Source organism: Theobroma cacao, chromosome 1 (assembly GCF_000208745.1).
Source record: "Theobroma cacao cultivar B97-61/B2 chromosome 1, Criollo_cocoa_genome_V2, whole genome shotgun sequence".
NCBI classification, from domain to species: Eukaryota; Viridiplantae; Streptophyta; class Magnoliopsida; order Malvales; family Malvaceae; genus Theobroma; species Theobroma cacao.
The window spans coordinates 20488997-20503425 of NC_030850.1; the positions used below are offsets into that span (position 1 = coordinate 20488997).

A 14429-nucleotide genomic window follows, 5' to 3' on the forward strand; every position below is an offset into this window, starting at 1 on the left:
CCGACGAATCATGCGCAAGCATGAAAAAGAGATGTTGGAGCTGAAGGCTTCAATTCAGTCATTGAGTCTGACAATGCAGACGCTTGAGGACCGTATTGTTGGTTGGATTCTTGACGACCTTAAATCACAAGTACGTTATTCTATCTTCGCTTGTATTTTGATGGTTTACATTTAGCAACTGTTTAGACTGCATTTTCTTGCTGGTTTGATGGTTTTTGGGGTTAAGTGGTAATGGTTTAACTAGTTTTTGGTCATTAGCAGGTTCAGACATTTGTATTATAGTTAGTTATTACCGTGTCAACCTTAACGTGTGACAACATTTGACTTGATATGCATGGCGTGTCACAACATTTTACTTGTTATTCATGGCGTGTCACAACGTTTGATTTTATATGCATGGTGTGTCAGAATATTTTGCTTCTTATCCTTAGCGTGTCATAATAATTTACTTGTTATGGATGGCGTGTCACAACGTTTAACTTGTTATGCATGGTGTGTCACAACATTTTACTTGTTTTGCATGGCGTGTGACAACATTTTACTTGATATGCACAACGTGTCACAACATTTTACTTATTTTGCATGGCGTGTGACAACATTTTACTTGATATGCATGGCGTGTCACAACATTTTACTGTTTATGGTTTGTGGTATTTTATGAGTTAACTAACTGTTTTTCCAGTTTTGTAGGGCGATCCATCTCACGGTGCTGGTCTGGAGCACGATGATGCTGATGATGGACAGCATCATGAACCTGGTGTTGACATTGAAGATGAGGTTCTTGGTGTTGACGGAGAGAACGTAACTCATGTCGATGACATCGTCGATGAAGCTGTGGCAATGGATGTGATTGCATTTACTGGAAAACACAATAAACTCAATCTTCGAGCACAATGTAAATGTTATGTCAATTACGGTTCAAATAAGAAATAAAGATATTCTAACCTTATTGCTGCAATGGCATGGTTGCATGGCAGTAAATCTATTTAGAACTCACAACATGAACACGTCTTCTTGGACAAGTTTACAAGTCCGTCCATCTTCCTGTCTTTAACTTCGAACTCCACTCGATTGATAAGTTTAACTAGAAAGCGATGCGCATCATTGAACCTTTTGCTTAATTGCCTGGCAACCCAAGGGCTGAGGGGCGTGGTCACCTTGACGGCCTCTTCGTACCGTTCATGGAACCAATGCTGGAACATGTCTCTAATGAACGCGATCAAAACAGTGATCGACATTTGTCTTGCATGCTTCAAGCATGAGTTAACACATTCCGCAATGTTGGATATCATCATTTGGTATCGCCTTACCGGTGAACATGCACGTGCCCATTTCTCAAGCCTTATTCTCATAAGGTCCGCGTGGGCTCTCGGGTGAATCTGTTGTATCTGGTTCATATGTCTGTTAAAATCGGCCACCTTATAGCAATCTCGAGCAAAGGTGAAAAGCATACAAACATCATCGTGCTTGAACTTGTTTTCAAAGTTTTTTTTCAAGTGGTAACCGCATAAACCATGGTGCGCTTCTGGGTATGCATTTTGGATTGCTTTCTTAATGCCGAGATGCTGATCAGAAATGAACATAGTGTTTTCAGGACAACCAACCGCATCACGCAGCTTGCTAAGAAACCACGTCCACGAGTCTTTGTCCTCAACATGGCCGATGCCAAACGCAATTGGATATACGCACTCGTTCGCATCTTTGCATACAACGACAAACAGAACACCCTTGAACCTGCCTTTCAGATGTGTCGCATCAATTGCAACTATAAGACGCATTACATCCCTAAACCCCTGAATATAAGCCCCATATGACCAGAAATAATATTTGAATCTCTCTTCCTCATCAGTAGCTACTGCAGTCACTATGCTAGGATTTTCTTGTTCCAACATATAAAAATACGATGGTAGAAGTTGAAATGACTCCTCCGATGGACCGAAAACAAGCCTCTCCACATACTCCTTCGCTTGCCAAGCCTTACCATACAAGCATTTCAATCCCCATTGAACCCTCATCTTATAAATTATGTCCTTAGGTCTCAATGCTACTCCATTTGCCTGAAGCTTGTGTGACATAAGTTCACCAATCATCTTCGCACTCGTAGTTAGAAACCGCCCTTGTAAACCATCAACAGTATAGATGTGTACTTTGTGGAATGTCCGAACTTGCCAATATTCTCCTCTATCAGGTACTTCGTTGCACGAACACTGAACTTGCATGCCTTGTCCTTGCAACCAACCTCATAACGAGCTTTACATGACCTTTTTACTCTTATCACAAACTTCTCTTTTGTAATCAACGTGCTCAAAGCTCGTTTCAACTCGGCCTTCTACGAAAACATTTTTGCTTTGTATAAGCGATCTTCGGCACATGTCAACTCCTCAATAGTAATTGTTTCGAAAGAGAACCTTTCTGCACCTGCAATTACCCACGTACGAGATTTCCCTGCATTTCCCTTTTCCTGATCACTGTCATCGAGCAGTGTATCAAGGGAATGAATCCCGTTCTCACCAGCGATGGGGTTATTGTATATGGGGTCATCACACTGAACATCTCCTACATCAACACCTCTAACAGGTTCCGTTTCGCCTTCAACATTATTGCAAATTGGAATGTCACTATCATAAAGGCAGTCATCGTCTGAACTGTCATCTTGCGATTGTTCAAGCCCATCATCTGAAGAGTCATCAAATCTATCTTCATCTACAGCGAACAAATCCTCATTTCCCTCATCAAATGTAGTATTATCCTCCAGCGTCGCAGTGTCACCCTCTAACCTCACATTGTTGTCCTCAACTGTCGTATTATCATTTGACAATGACATTACACACTCTACAGTTTCACCCGATTGTTGCATTTGTTCAAGAGAAGCAAGAAATTGGTTTGATGCACATCTTGATCGAAATTGTGCAGCCAACTGTTCTACGAATGTCATCTGTCTATCGGGCTGCACAAACTCTTGTGCATACCTCAATTGCCATTGTTGTGGGTTACGGACCGAATGCTATGGTATATGTGAAGCATTGTAAATCTCATTTTGATTGAGTTGATTACCATGTTGTCCAACTTCTTCATGTGACATAACATTTGTTTGGCGCCCCTTAATGCTGACATACACAGTCGAAATATTCCTCTATTCTAGCAAAATTAATGCAACATCCTCATCGTCCGTGATAATTGGCTGTGATAACTCTCTAGGTGTACTGATCAATGCATGTAACTCAATCTCGTCAATTTTTGAGTTTACCCCAACAACATCTTTAACCATCTTCAACCAGCTTCATCAAGCCCACAAATGACAAATCACTTCTAACCCCCCGCATTCGTGACTCACCACCTTTGTAAATGCCATTCACCCACTGACCACCATGTCTTATCAAAAGTCGCACAATTGGAACCTCATTGAAATTTAAAAAAAAATATTATCAATCATTTTACACAATACATGCCGTGATCAAAATTTTGTCAATCGTGTTGTTACATGCCATGCATATAACATAAAATGTTGTAACACGCCATGCATATCAAGTCAAATGTCATGACACGCCAATCATTGTAATTACTAACTCGTTAAACCAACAGCAGTGACACGCTAAAAACCCAAAAAACCATTTAACCCACGACACGCTAGGAGCAGCCGTGACACGTCAAAAACCCATAAATTCAGTTAACCCACGACACACCAGGAACAACCGTGACACGCTAACAACCCAAAAAACTAGTTAACCCACAACACGCTAGGAATAACCGTGACACACTAAAATAACTTTAACACATGTTATAGATGCATGGCGTGTAACAACTCTGGGCAATGTTTCTAATCCATCTTCTAATTTACACCAAATGTTTCAAAAATTTAAGTGTGTTGCAGAAATAAACCCAATAACAGGTACCTTGATGTCATCTCTACTATAGGGTTTGTTAATCTACAACAATGTGGCCAGATGCCGAGAGATAGACCACAGTCCAATGACGATGGTGCTCAACAGAGAGTTGAAAAAACTCATACAATTCAAAGATCTGAGAGAGCTGACAACGATGGTGCTCAACAGAGACTTGCTAGAGTTGAGACAGTTTAAAGAGTTGAGAAAGAAAGATAACCGAGCCCAAATAGCTGGGCTCATTTATTTTTAATTTTTTTCTATTTTCTCTCTAACGGGAGGCAGATAGCTCAAACAGCTGAGCATTTATTTGAAACGATGTTTTTAAGGGCATTTTGGTCTACTCATGCTTATTTTTGGCTAAAAATAGATAATTTTATATGAGTGATTATATCTAAAATCACCTTATCACGAGATCCTTTTCTCACAATTTTCTCTTAAAATTATATTTTACAATACAAAAAGATATATGGTTTTCGTTTCAAGGTAAATACTTAAACTTAATAAATATCACATTTTTTGAAAGGTTGAGAGGGTACTTTTAAAAGAGATAAAAGTAAATATAGGTTTTATTAAATTTATTCTTATATGAATTATTATTTTATATATAAATTAAAATATTATTATATATTCATTTAATTATTATATGAATTTATTAATTTTTTAAAGTAGGATATAATAAGACTAATGACACTAATTTAAAAACTTCTCTTGCTGCTTAAAAAAATGAAAAATATTATACTTTTTATCTGATATACATGAAAAACTTTTATATTTTTATTTTCAACATCTTAAAAGTTGTATTTTTATTTATTAAGGAAGTGACGATTAGGTTGGGAAGTGAAACAGAAAAGAGGAGAGAGAACGGTGAAGGCGTGGGGGAAGCGTAGGAATTCAGGAAAGGAAGACATCATTGTCAGTGGGGCCAACTGCCAATTGGATGAGTGGGGACGGCAAACGTGGACCAGTAGTCCTCTGTGGCTTAGTTCAGCTTTTCCCCTTTAGAAGCCTCCTTTGTTTCCTGTCCGTGTTGTGTTATCCTGCTCTTCTTCCATGTTCCAATTCCATTCCTTTTACAAATTTTCTTTTCTTTCACTGTCTCGAGCATTCTGTTCCCTCTTCACCCCTTCTTATTACAAAGTAGAAAATACCCATTTCCTCTTTTAATTTTCTTTTGGTTTTGAGAGCTTGAAAAATGTTATATTGTGGAAGGAATGCATCAAGATCTCTTTCTTTGCTCATTATTGCTCCACATTATGTTTTTTTTTTTTATTATTTTCCCTTTGCTTAGTGGTTCCAATGATCACAGTCCCACATTGCAGCATTTGCACTGAATAATGCCAGCTTTAGACTCTCCAAGGATCTTGCATCCCACATTTCTCCATTTCACGCATTGTCTTCTCACCATTCACTATGAAATTTGGTGAGTCTTTTTCAGAATATTTCTCTACCTTAATGTGGAAATGTGCTCTGCTTGTGGGTTATATTTATCTATAATAGTATTAAGTCTTTTAAGTTTTTGTTTTTGGATCAGCTGTGCCCATTTACTTTTTGCTACATATGATTCTCTATTTACGCGTTTTTATTCTTTTGAATTTCATCCTAATTTGGTCTACAAGAGTCTTACAGTAAATTTGATTTGTTTGATGGAATCTGGTGATGTGCTAATTGCTTTTTAAGTAATGGTTTGTTTGTGAATAATGTGTTTTAAAGTTTCCAATGAGCAGCATTTCCATCCAACAACTATTGAACTACTTACCTAAAATATGCAGTGATTTTTTTGTCATTAATAGTGACAGGATCCATATTATTAGCTATTTCCATTTGTTTTCTCTGTATGTCATATTCTGGTTCCTGGAGAATATGTGCAGCTCCTGCTTGGTCTTCTTAAATTTTCCATTAGATAGCTGTTCAGGGTGTTTCTACTCTGCTAAAGATATTCTTTTCAGAATACAACACTTCTATTCCTGAAGGTGGAAAGATCAAAATCATTGTTGTTTAATGTATACTGCAACGTATACTGTGCTAGTGAACTGTTATGGTTGTTATGATATATATTTGGATATACTGGAGAATGATTGTTTGATGATCATGGTCTGTTTTGCATTCTCTATTTCCCATTTTAACTCAAGCTTCATGCTTGGCATTTAAGTGATAAAAAATGGTTGCTTCTTAGTGATGCTGAATAATAGCCTGTACATGCAATTGACATGACTGCCAACTTCATTATCCCATATATTGGCATAGAAACCAGTGCTCCACTTGAAATCACTTGGGCTAATGCTTACTGCAATCTGTTGTATATTCTTTTTCCCAATGCCAGTGCTCGAGTGGAAGATTATTTGTCAAGGCCTTAGTTCTGTTCTGTAGCTGTTTTGGTTAACCTAGGTACTCAAATAGGTCTTATGTTGCAACTAATAAGCTCCTGCACTGTTCTGATTGATAGATCCCCAGGAGCTGTAGGATTTTTAGTTTCTTCTATATAGATGAAGGAACAATAACAGCATCTGTTTCTTGTGTAAGTTTTCACCATTGGCTGTGATGTTTGTTCCTATTTCCTGCTTATTAATATCAAGTTATTTATTGTGCTAGAGAGAATTGCTTGAATTAGATATCTAGCGTATGGAAATATTTCTTTCACTTGCAAAATTTGGCCAATCTATTGTTCTAAATTGTTTTAAAGCTGCCAAAGTGATGTCCTGTGTGGATTTAACCTTAGATTATTCAACAAGATGCAACATTTTCATTAGTGAATCCTGCACTAGTTTCATGAAAATTTCATTTTTGCAACTCTATTGCCTGCAAGATTTTGTAACATTCTATCTGAGTTAACTGATTCTCTGCTTGTTCTTCAACGGGTATCAACATGTTTGAAAATATGTGAGCCGACTGTTGCTTTCCTAGATGAAGGATTGTAACATCGATGACTTGCACCAATCCTCTTCACTTGCTATGCTTGTTTCCAACTTCATTCCATATATGCTTATTGAAGGATTAACTCCATTGAGATATTTGTTTCATTAATTTTAAATGTTTTTTTAAATTCAATTTTAATTTTAAGTATTTAGGGAATTTTATTAAGATGTATTTGGTTATGTTTGGTACTTCATGTTTCCATTAGGGTTTGGTATGTAGCTTATAACAATTTATATTTTTTTCATTTCTAACATTTTGATTATGGATGATCAACATTTGAATATTAAGTCTTGATTTTTCCCTCTTGGTTCCTTCATAATCTTCCCCAATTTCCTCTATTTTCAGCCAATATTTCTTTTAATTATTCCTCCTTTTCCCTCAAATTTCCTCTTCGTCTCTCTCTCATTCTGCATCAATTTGGTATCAGTGTTCTGCAAAGCATTCACTGCCAAGATACCAGTTGTCACATTGGCTGTTTTTGCTACCAACTGAAAGGGAAAAAAAAAGCTGGATTTATAAAAAGAAAATGAACTCTCAAATAAAAAAGTTCCAGATTTCTAATTTCAAGTGGTTCAGCTGAAAACGCTGTTGCCAATCAAATCATTAGATGCTGATTGCTAACCTGGTATAAAAAGAAAGAAAGAAAGAAAGAAAAGTATCAAACTTAAAAACATCAAATCTCCATTATTCATCTTCAGATTGGGAAACAAGCACTTGAGAACTCATCATCTCCACTCATCTTCTAGCCAATCATTGTCAGCTGATGACAGCTGATGACTCATGCACCTCTGTGCTTTAGGTTGGTCATGTTCAGTCCGATCATGTGCTTGGTCATGCTCCAGCTGCCAATGATCAGGCGATGTCGTCAAGTGTCATGCATTATGTTAGTAGCCAGTCATGTCATCATTTCGTTAGAATCTCTTCCCTCCTAGATTTGGTGTCTTGATTCCACTTTTTAGGTCTTTTGTCTCTTTTTTCTTTTGTGGTGAGACTTAGCCTTTAAACATCAAATATTCATTATCAGTTTAGGAAATAGTTATTTTGGAGTGTATATATTCACTTCGGAACATATTCAGAAGATGGCTTATGAAGCCATTATACACTTGTATGAGTTGCTTTCTTTGAAAAAAAAGTATGGTACTAAAAAATCTTCATCCTTCAGTTTTTTGGAAGTGATGTTAATTTAAAAAGTATACACTAATGGGGTAGAAAGCACTTGACGAATGAGGATTACAATATTTGTATGATAAACTGAGAAAAATTCAGACAATTTTAGATTTGTTTTCAACTTCAGTGTCTCTATGGTGTTCCTCCCTTGTGCTTGCAAACAAGGGTCCAATTGATACAGATGTGATTAACAATGAAAAATAAATCCTTTATCATTGAGGTCAAAGAAAAAAACGTGTGGAAGAGGGACCAAAAGGTGGTATATGATGAGCTAGTGCGGCATTATCTGTCAGAAGGATTATTTTTCTTGATGAATCTGTCTGAAGAATTGGATATGCAACGGCTAGGGTTTCAAGCTAAAAAGTATCAAAGATAGGCAAGTTTGGCATATAGATTTTGATATAAATTTGTTTGTGTCTGACCAAAAGAAAAGTCTAATAATGTGCTAGTTAGTTATTTATTGACTTCATTCTTTCTAGCTGTTATGCAGTAGGAGAAAACAAAACTCTAAGTAAATTGTTGATAAAGTTTGGAGATCTGTTGTTGCCATGGTTGTTCAACGGTTTTGTTACTTATTTCCTCTACTTCCAAATTTTAAAATTTGAGATTGAGTTTCTCCAACAAGGAGAAATTGATGTCGAGTAGGAGTGTGCTTATTGAAGGATTATACTATTTAGATTGTTTTTTTCTTAATTCTACATGTTTATGGGTTTGATTACGATTTTAACATTAAGGAATTAATAAATATTTAGGGATATATTTAGTAATTCATATTTGCCTTAGAATTAGGATGTGGAATATAACTTCCTATGTTTTTGAGTTTCAAACAACTTTTGATGGAAAATTGAGATTTATAGATTTCAATATTGAGTGTTGAGTTTTCTCTCTTGCTTTTATCTCTTTGTCAGTCCTCCTTTTCTCTCAGATTTCTCTTTTATCTCTATTTTCTCGCAGTTTGCCTCCCCTATTCGGCAACAATGTAATTATCTTGTCATATGTGCGCTTGCATGTGTATAATTTTGGCCTTAATGTTACAATTCTACTTTTGCATTAATTCCTTACTTCGCAGTTTCAAGCATTACCAAGAAGATTTTATTGTGAATCATAACCTTACCCATAATGTGGGTTTGCATCATGATCTAGCTTGCTATGCCGGCCAGATTATTGATAATCTAATCAGCTCCGAATTATATTTTACTTAAATTGCTAGCAATGGAGTCTTAGTAAGACATGAATGAATTTTAAATTATTAAGGTTTGTTATTTAAGGTGATAGATTTTTAAACATCTGATGCTTTTTTCGCCTCTTTTTGTTTTTCAATATTGTTCTCATACTTTTTGAATTCAAGTGATTAAGTAGCCTTTTCGAAACTGATCATGCTTTAGTCAGCTCACGTTGAATGTACCATACTCCATTAAGCTTTAACTGTTGTTGACTCTTGTCTTCTGAAATTTGTGATTGGGCATGTCCTTCTCTATATAGTTTCAAGACACTGGAATTGAATTTGTTGATTAAAAATTTTTCCAGATCTTGTTAATTAACCAAGTTCTCATATTGGGCAGATGGTTGCTCATCTGTAATTTATATTGCTTTCAGTTGACCACTGAAATTTTAGAATAGGACTTGAGGTATTCTTTTCTTTATTTCTTCTCTTGAAGTTTATGATAAACTGATATTTATACTAATGATTGAATAAATTCAATTCACCAAATAATATGAGTGCAATGTTAATTTGGAAATCTTTAGTGAGCAGTGCACCGGGACATATAGTCAGGTTGCATTTTGTCATGTTTACCTTTCTATTCCTCTACAAGCAAATGTCTGTCACTACCTGTAGTATATTACATGCTATTAGCGTCTTTGTTTATTTCTCCTTCCCTGCTGCATGCATGGTAGTGTTTTTATTTAAACTTTGATAAATTTCCGGAACTGATCTGTGTGTGCCTGATGTAGAACAAGTACTCTCAACTCAGAACACTCAAGAACTAATTTGAAATCTCAACCAAAATTCTCCAAAATCTTACCTTTTTCAAACTGATGCTTTGACATCTAAATTGCCATAGCATTATCTTATGAGTGCATGACTGAAGTTCTTAGCAGAACATTTTGTCTAAGTATGATGATCAGCATGACTGAGGTACTCATTTTCCTTTGCCTGATAATTGACTCAGGCTCTAAACAAAATGATTTGGCTTCATCCCCTGGGAAAAGTTTAAATGGAAGTTTCAGAAAGTTTACATCTGGTTAGTATTTATTTCTAACATCGAATTAGCAGTAACTAGTACATTATAAATTTTCCATGTCTATTTTTTCTGGGTCATTATAAATTTAAATGATGTCTTTTCCTATATTGTTTCCACATTTTCCCTGTTTGCGGACTGTGGACATTATACTAGAAGCACTAGAACAATTTCTCATGGAAAGTAGAAAAATGATAAAACAATAAGAGAACTTGAGCAAGTACGATGTAATGCTCCTTGATTATTATCATAAGATGGTATAGAATCTGTTATAAGTGTCATCCATAATTCCTGCATTCTTGTTTTGTTAAAGTTCAGTGCGAGTTATAAATTTACTCCAATGAAAAGAAACTTGACTTTGACAGGGAACATTTATTTATTAATAGTATTTTTCTTCTTCTTTTTTTGAAACTATTAATACAATTATTCTGGTTATAAAGAAAGTTGCATACCATATCATGTTTTACAGTGTAGAATAGATTAGTATAGGAAATTATCCGCATGATCTAATTGACTTGATATTGTTGAAAATCTTAATATCAGGCCTCATTTATCTACACTATCCTGGCATGTATCACACCTAATGCAGTTAATATAATTTGTTGCTTTCCTTGTTTTTGAAAAGTAAATATCATGCTGTACATTGATGGCTATTCCTTCTTAGATCTCTTTGGGCTGCAATCATATATTTCTTTATATTTAGCATATGTGCTCTTTATTCTGCCCAAACATATACCAGTGTAAAATTTAAAATCTGGGATTAATGCAGACTCTAACTAACAATATGGGTCAGGTTTTCTGCGAAATGATTTGGACTCCTCTCCAGGGCAAAGCTTAGATGGAAGTTTCAGAAAATCTAATTCTGGTTTGTTCTACAGGCTCATCTTCCTTTTACTTGACTTTCTCTTGAGAAAATGCTAGTCAACCCTTCTCCTTCTACTTGTAAAATAAGTGTGCTATGTTCATCTTCATCTTGCTTGATTGTCATTATGCATAACAAATTTGTGGTTACCAATGTCATAGATGTGTTATTATTTTTTTTCTTTCTTTTAAAAAGTTAATTATTCTGGCTTACAAAAATGTAAAACTGGTTAATCTAAGGATGAATCTGCATAGACATGATATCCGACTATTCCTTAAAAATTCTCAGTAGAAAAAAAATCTTAAAATGTTAGGAAATAGGAGGAATGTATACAGGAAACAGAGATCACTGTCTGCTTGCACTTCCTCTGCAAAATACATTGGAATCTGCAACTCTCAAATCCTTTTGGTTTACAGCTAGTTGGAAAGTACGATCTGAACTTAGGAAAGTTAGAACAAAGTACTACTACTTTGCTAATGCTGGATAAGAATATTTCTCACAACTAAGAATGAAAACACGAAATTTTCTTGTTAAGGTGAAATGAGGCAAATATGTGAGCTTACACCATTGTATGTACACAAACAAATGCAGAAGCACACATGCATGTGAACATGAGTACAAAGAGAAAGATGACAATAGTACAAACTTATTCTGATTCCCTTTTATTCTCAATAATTGTTTGGCCTGCCATTGATCAATTGCCCAATAGAATAATTATGTCTGCAATTGTCCACTTTCATGTAAACGTTTGCTGCATTTGTCAACCTTTACTCCATAACTGAAAAATATTTGGATTGTAATATGATGCAGTTATCTCCACCCATAGTGTTTCTGGAATTTCATCTTCAAGCAAGTTCTTTCCGACTTCAAGAAGAGTCTACAAGGCACTGAAGGACTGTGGAAGGAAACTTGTTGACCAGGAGTTATTTAAACAGAATCTTGAGGATTGGGTTTTGGAAAATTCTTGTGTGGAGCATGTTCCAGGGGAGCAGTCTTTTTTTAGGTCCCCATTTCTGATTGATGAACTGCGCAAGCTTGATTTAGCATTGGAAGGTGTTCTGTTTCAGCAACTGTACCGTATGCCATGTTCTCCGTATGCTTCTAAAGCTTTGAAGGAAGATGAGTATCTTGCTTTGGAAGACTTTCTTCATACTATAGTAAATGGCCTCTGGCGTACATTTTGGCGTAAAAGCGGACCATTACCATTCTTTTTGTCTTGTTCCCATCATCCTAAATCTAAGTTTTATGCTGTTGAGAAGGCAATATCAAGAGGAAGGCTAGAAGAGCTACGTGGTTTAGCTTTAATATCTAAAATTGGGAGTGATCTAAAAGTTCATTGGGATCAAGTAGTGCAGTTTGCCTTGTTTAGACAAGATATACTATCAGGAAATGAGTTAAGATTGTCAACTAGCAGTATATGTGAAGCCCTATTTTATGGTGTTCATATACTCATTTCTAGGAGTTTGAGCAAGTCCAGAACCATTGAGAGTGATTCTGTTTTTCTTATGGTTTTTGATTCTAAATTTGGTGCAGTGGTAAAACTTGGAGGTGATCTTGGTAAACTTGAGTTGAATACAGCTGATCCATACCAGTCTGTGGTCCAATGGATAAAGTGTCATGCTGAAGTCTTTGTTTCATCAGTGGACAGAATATGGAATAAGCTTGGGAATGCAAATTGGAGGGACCTGGGGACTCTTCAAGTACTTTTAGCTACTTTTTATTCCATAATCCAGTGGAATGGACCCCCAAGAAAGTCAATAGCCTCATTGGCCTCAAATCATAGCCTTCGTCTTCAGAAGCGTAGAATAGAATGCCGCCTAGCTGAGAATGAAAATGCTCTAGTACCTTACCAACAGGCTGGCTTTCAACATGGAGAGATTGTTGAACTTGATCATAGTGATAATCACCCAGTAAAGAATTCATCACGCCTGAAGCTTAAGCAGGGCGAGATATTATTATTGGAGGATCAACAGCAGGGCCAGAAAAGTTTCCAGATACAAGAGTCCTTCATAGGAGGCAACTCTTTTCTCTATGGTGCTGTTTCTCTAGATTATCCCACACAGTTGTTAACTTTGTATGCTGGTGCTCATCCATCCAGACTTGAACCTTCTTGGGAGGATATGAGTCTGTGGTATCAAGTACAAAGGCAAACAAAGGTACTAAACATATTGAAACAGCAAGGAATTTCAAGCAAATATTTGCCTGAAATAATTGCCTCTGGCCGACTTCTGCATTCTGGTCCTTGCAAAAAGCAGAGTCCAAGTGGACGATGTGATCATCCTTGGTGCGGAACCCCAGTTCTTGTCACATATCCAGTTGGGGAGCCACTTTCATATGTAGTTGCTAAAGATGGCCCATTTTCATCTGATGATGCATTACGCTGCTGCCGAGACTGCCTAGCCGGTCTAAGAAGTGCAGCGGCAGCCAATGTCCAGCATGGTGATATTTCCCCTGAAAACATAATTCGTGTTTTGGACACACAAGGTATGAGAAACAAAGTTTTGTACATCCCAATTTCATGGGGCCGTGCAGTTTTGGAAGACAAGGACAGCCCAGCAATAAATTTGCAGTTCTCGTCTTCTCATGCACTTCAGCATGGGAAACTCTGTCCTGCATCCGATGCTGAGAGCCTTGTCTATCTCCTTTTTTCTGTTTGTGGGGGAACAATGCAGCAACAGGATTCTATTGAATCTGCTTTGCAATGGAGGGAGAAAAGCTGGGCAACGCGATCGATTCAGCAGCAGCTAGGTGAACTTTCACCTTTACTAAAGGCATTTGCTGATTATGTGGATAGCCTTTGCGGAACACCATACCCAGTTGATTATGATATTTGGTTGAAAAGGCTTAACAAAGCTGTGGACGGATCTGTGTCAGCTGATAGAGGTAAAATGATTGAAGTTCTGCCATAAACGTTGAGATAGGAAGATGTGGCCGAGTCTTGAGGGACCTCTGGAGGTAGTGATTAATTTTCATGATGGAGTACCAAGTTTTAAAACAACTTTTTTGTTTTCGTAACAATCCGTTGTTGAGATTCAATTGTTTTAATTGTTCAACCTCTAGGATTGTAGGTTCTGAAGTCTCAGGTCTTGCCTTTCTATATGCTGTGATTTTTGCAAGTTGAGCTTCATTCTAACGTGCTCTAGCGGTGGTTGCGTTTATGAAAAATGGATGCCATGTAAATGAGACTACTTGTCGAGTCACTGCCCGAACAAGCGATTGCAGTGTAAAATGTCACTTTGGCAAAAGGTAAATACAGCGAATGTTGCTCCTTGTGTTAATAACCTCAACAACTTCAATTTAAACTGCAGAAACTTGAGAGTTAAATTCATTATTAAAGTAGTTTTCAGAACTTGTTAAATTTGA

General features: G+C 36.5%; 2 protein-coding genes across 5 annotated transcripts; one reads left to right on the forward strand and one right to left on the reverse strand.

Annotated features, from left to right (window-relative positions):
* LOC108661376 lies at positions 987-2219 on the reverse strand. Its single transcript, XM_018117650.1, has one exon. It carries the CDS (start codon positions 2217-2219, stop codon positions 987-989), a length of 1233 nt encoding a protein of 410 aa, XP_017973139.1.
* LOC18612899 lies at positions 4767-14402 on the forward strand. 4 transcript variants are annotated; one of them, XM_018114081.1, is made up of 5 exons: positions 4767-5304; positions 10136-10207; positions 10998-11069; positions 11877-14021; positions 14127-14402. In XM_018114081.1, exons 1-4 carry the CDS (start codon positions 5295-5297, stop codon positions 13973-13975), a joined length of 2253 nt encoding a protein of 750 aa, XP_017969570.1. In that variant the 5' UTR covers positions 4767-5294; the 3' UTR covers positions 13976-14021; positions 14127-14402. The 4 variants fall into 4 exon arrangements, with proteins under 4 accessions (XP_017969570.1, XP_017969572.1, XP_017969569.1 ...); XM_018114083.1 differs by having other exon boundaries at positions 14135-14402; XM_018114080.1 differs by having other exon boundaries at positions 11877-14317.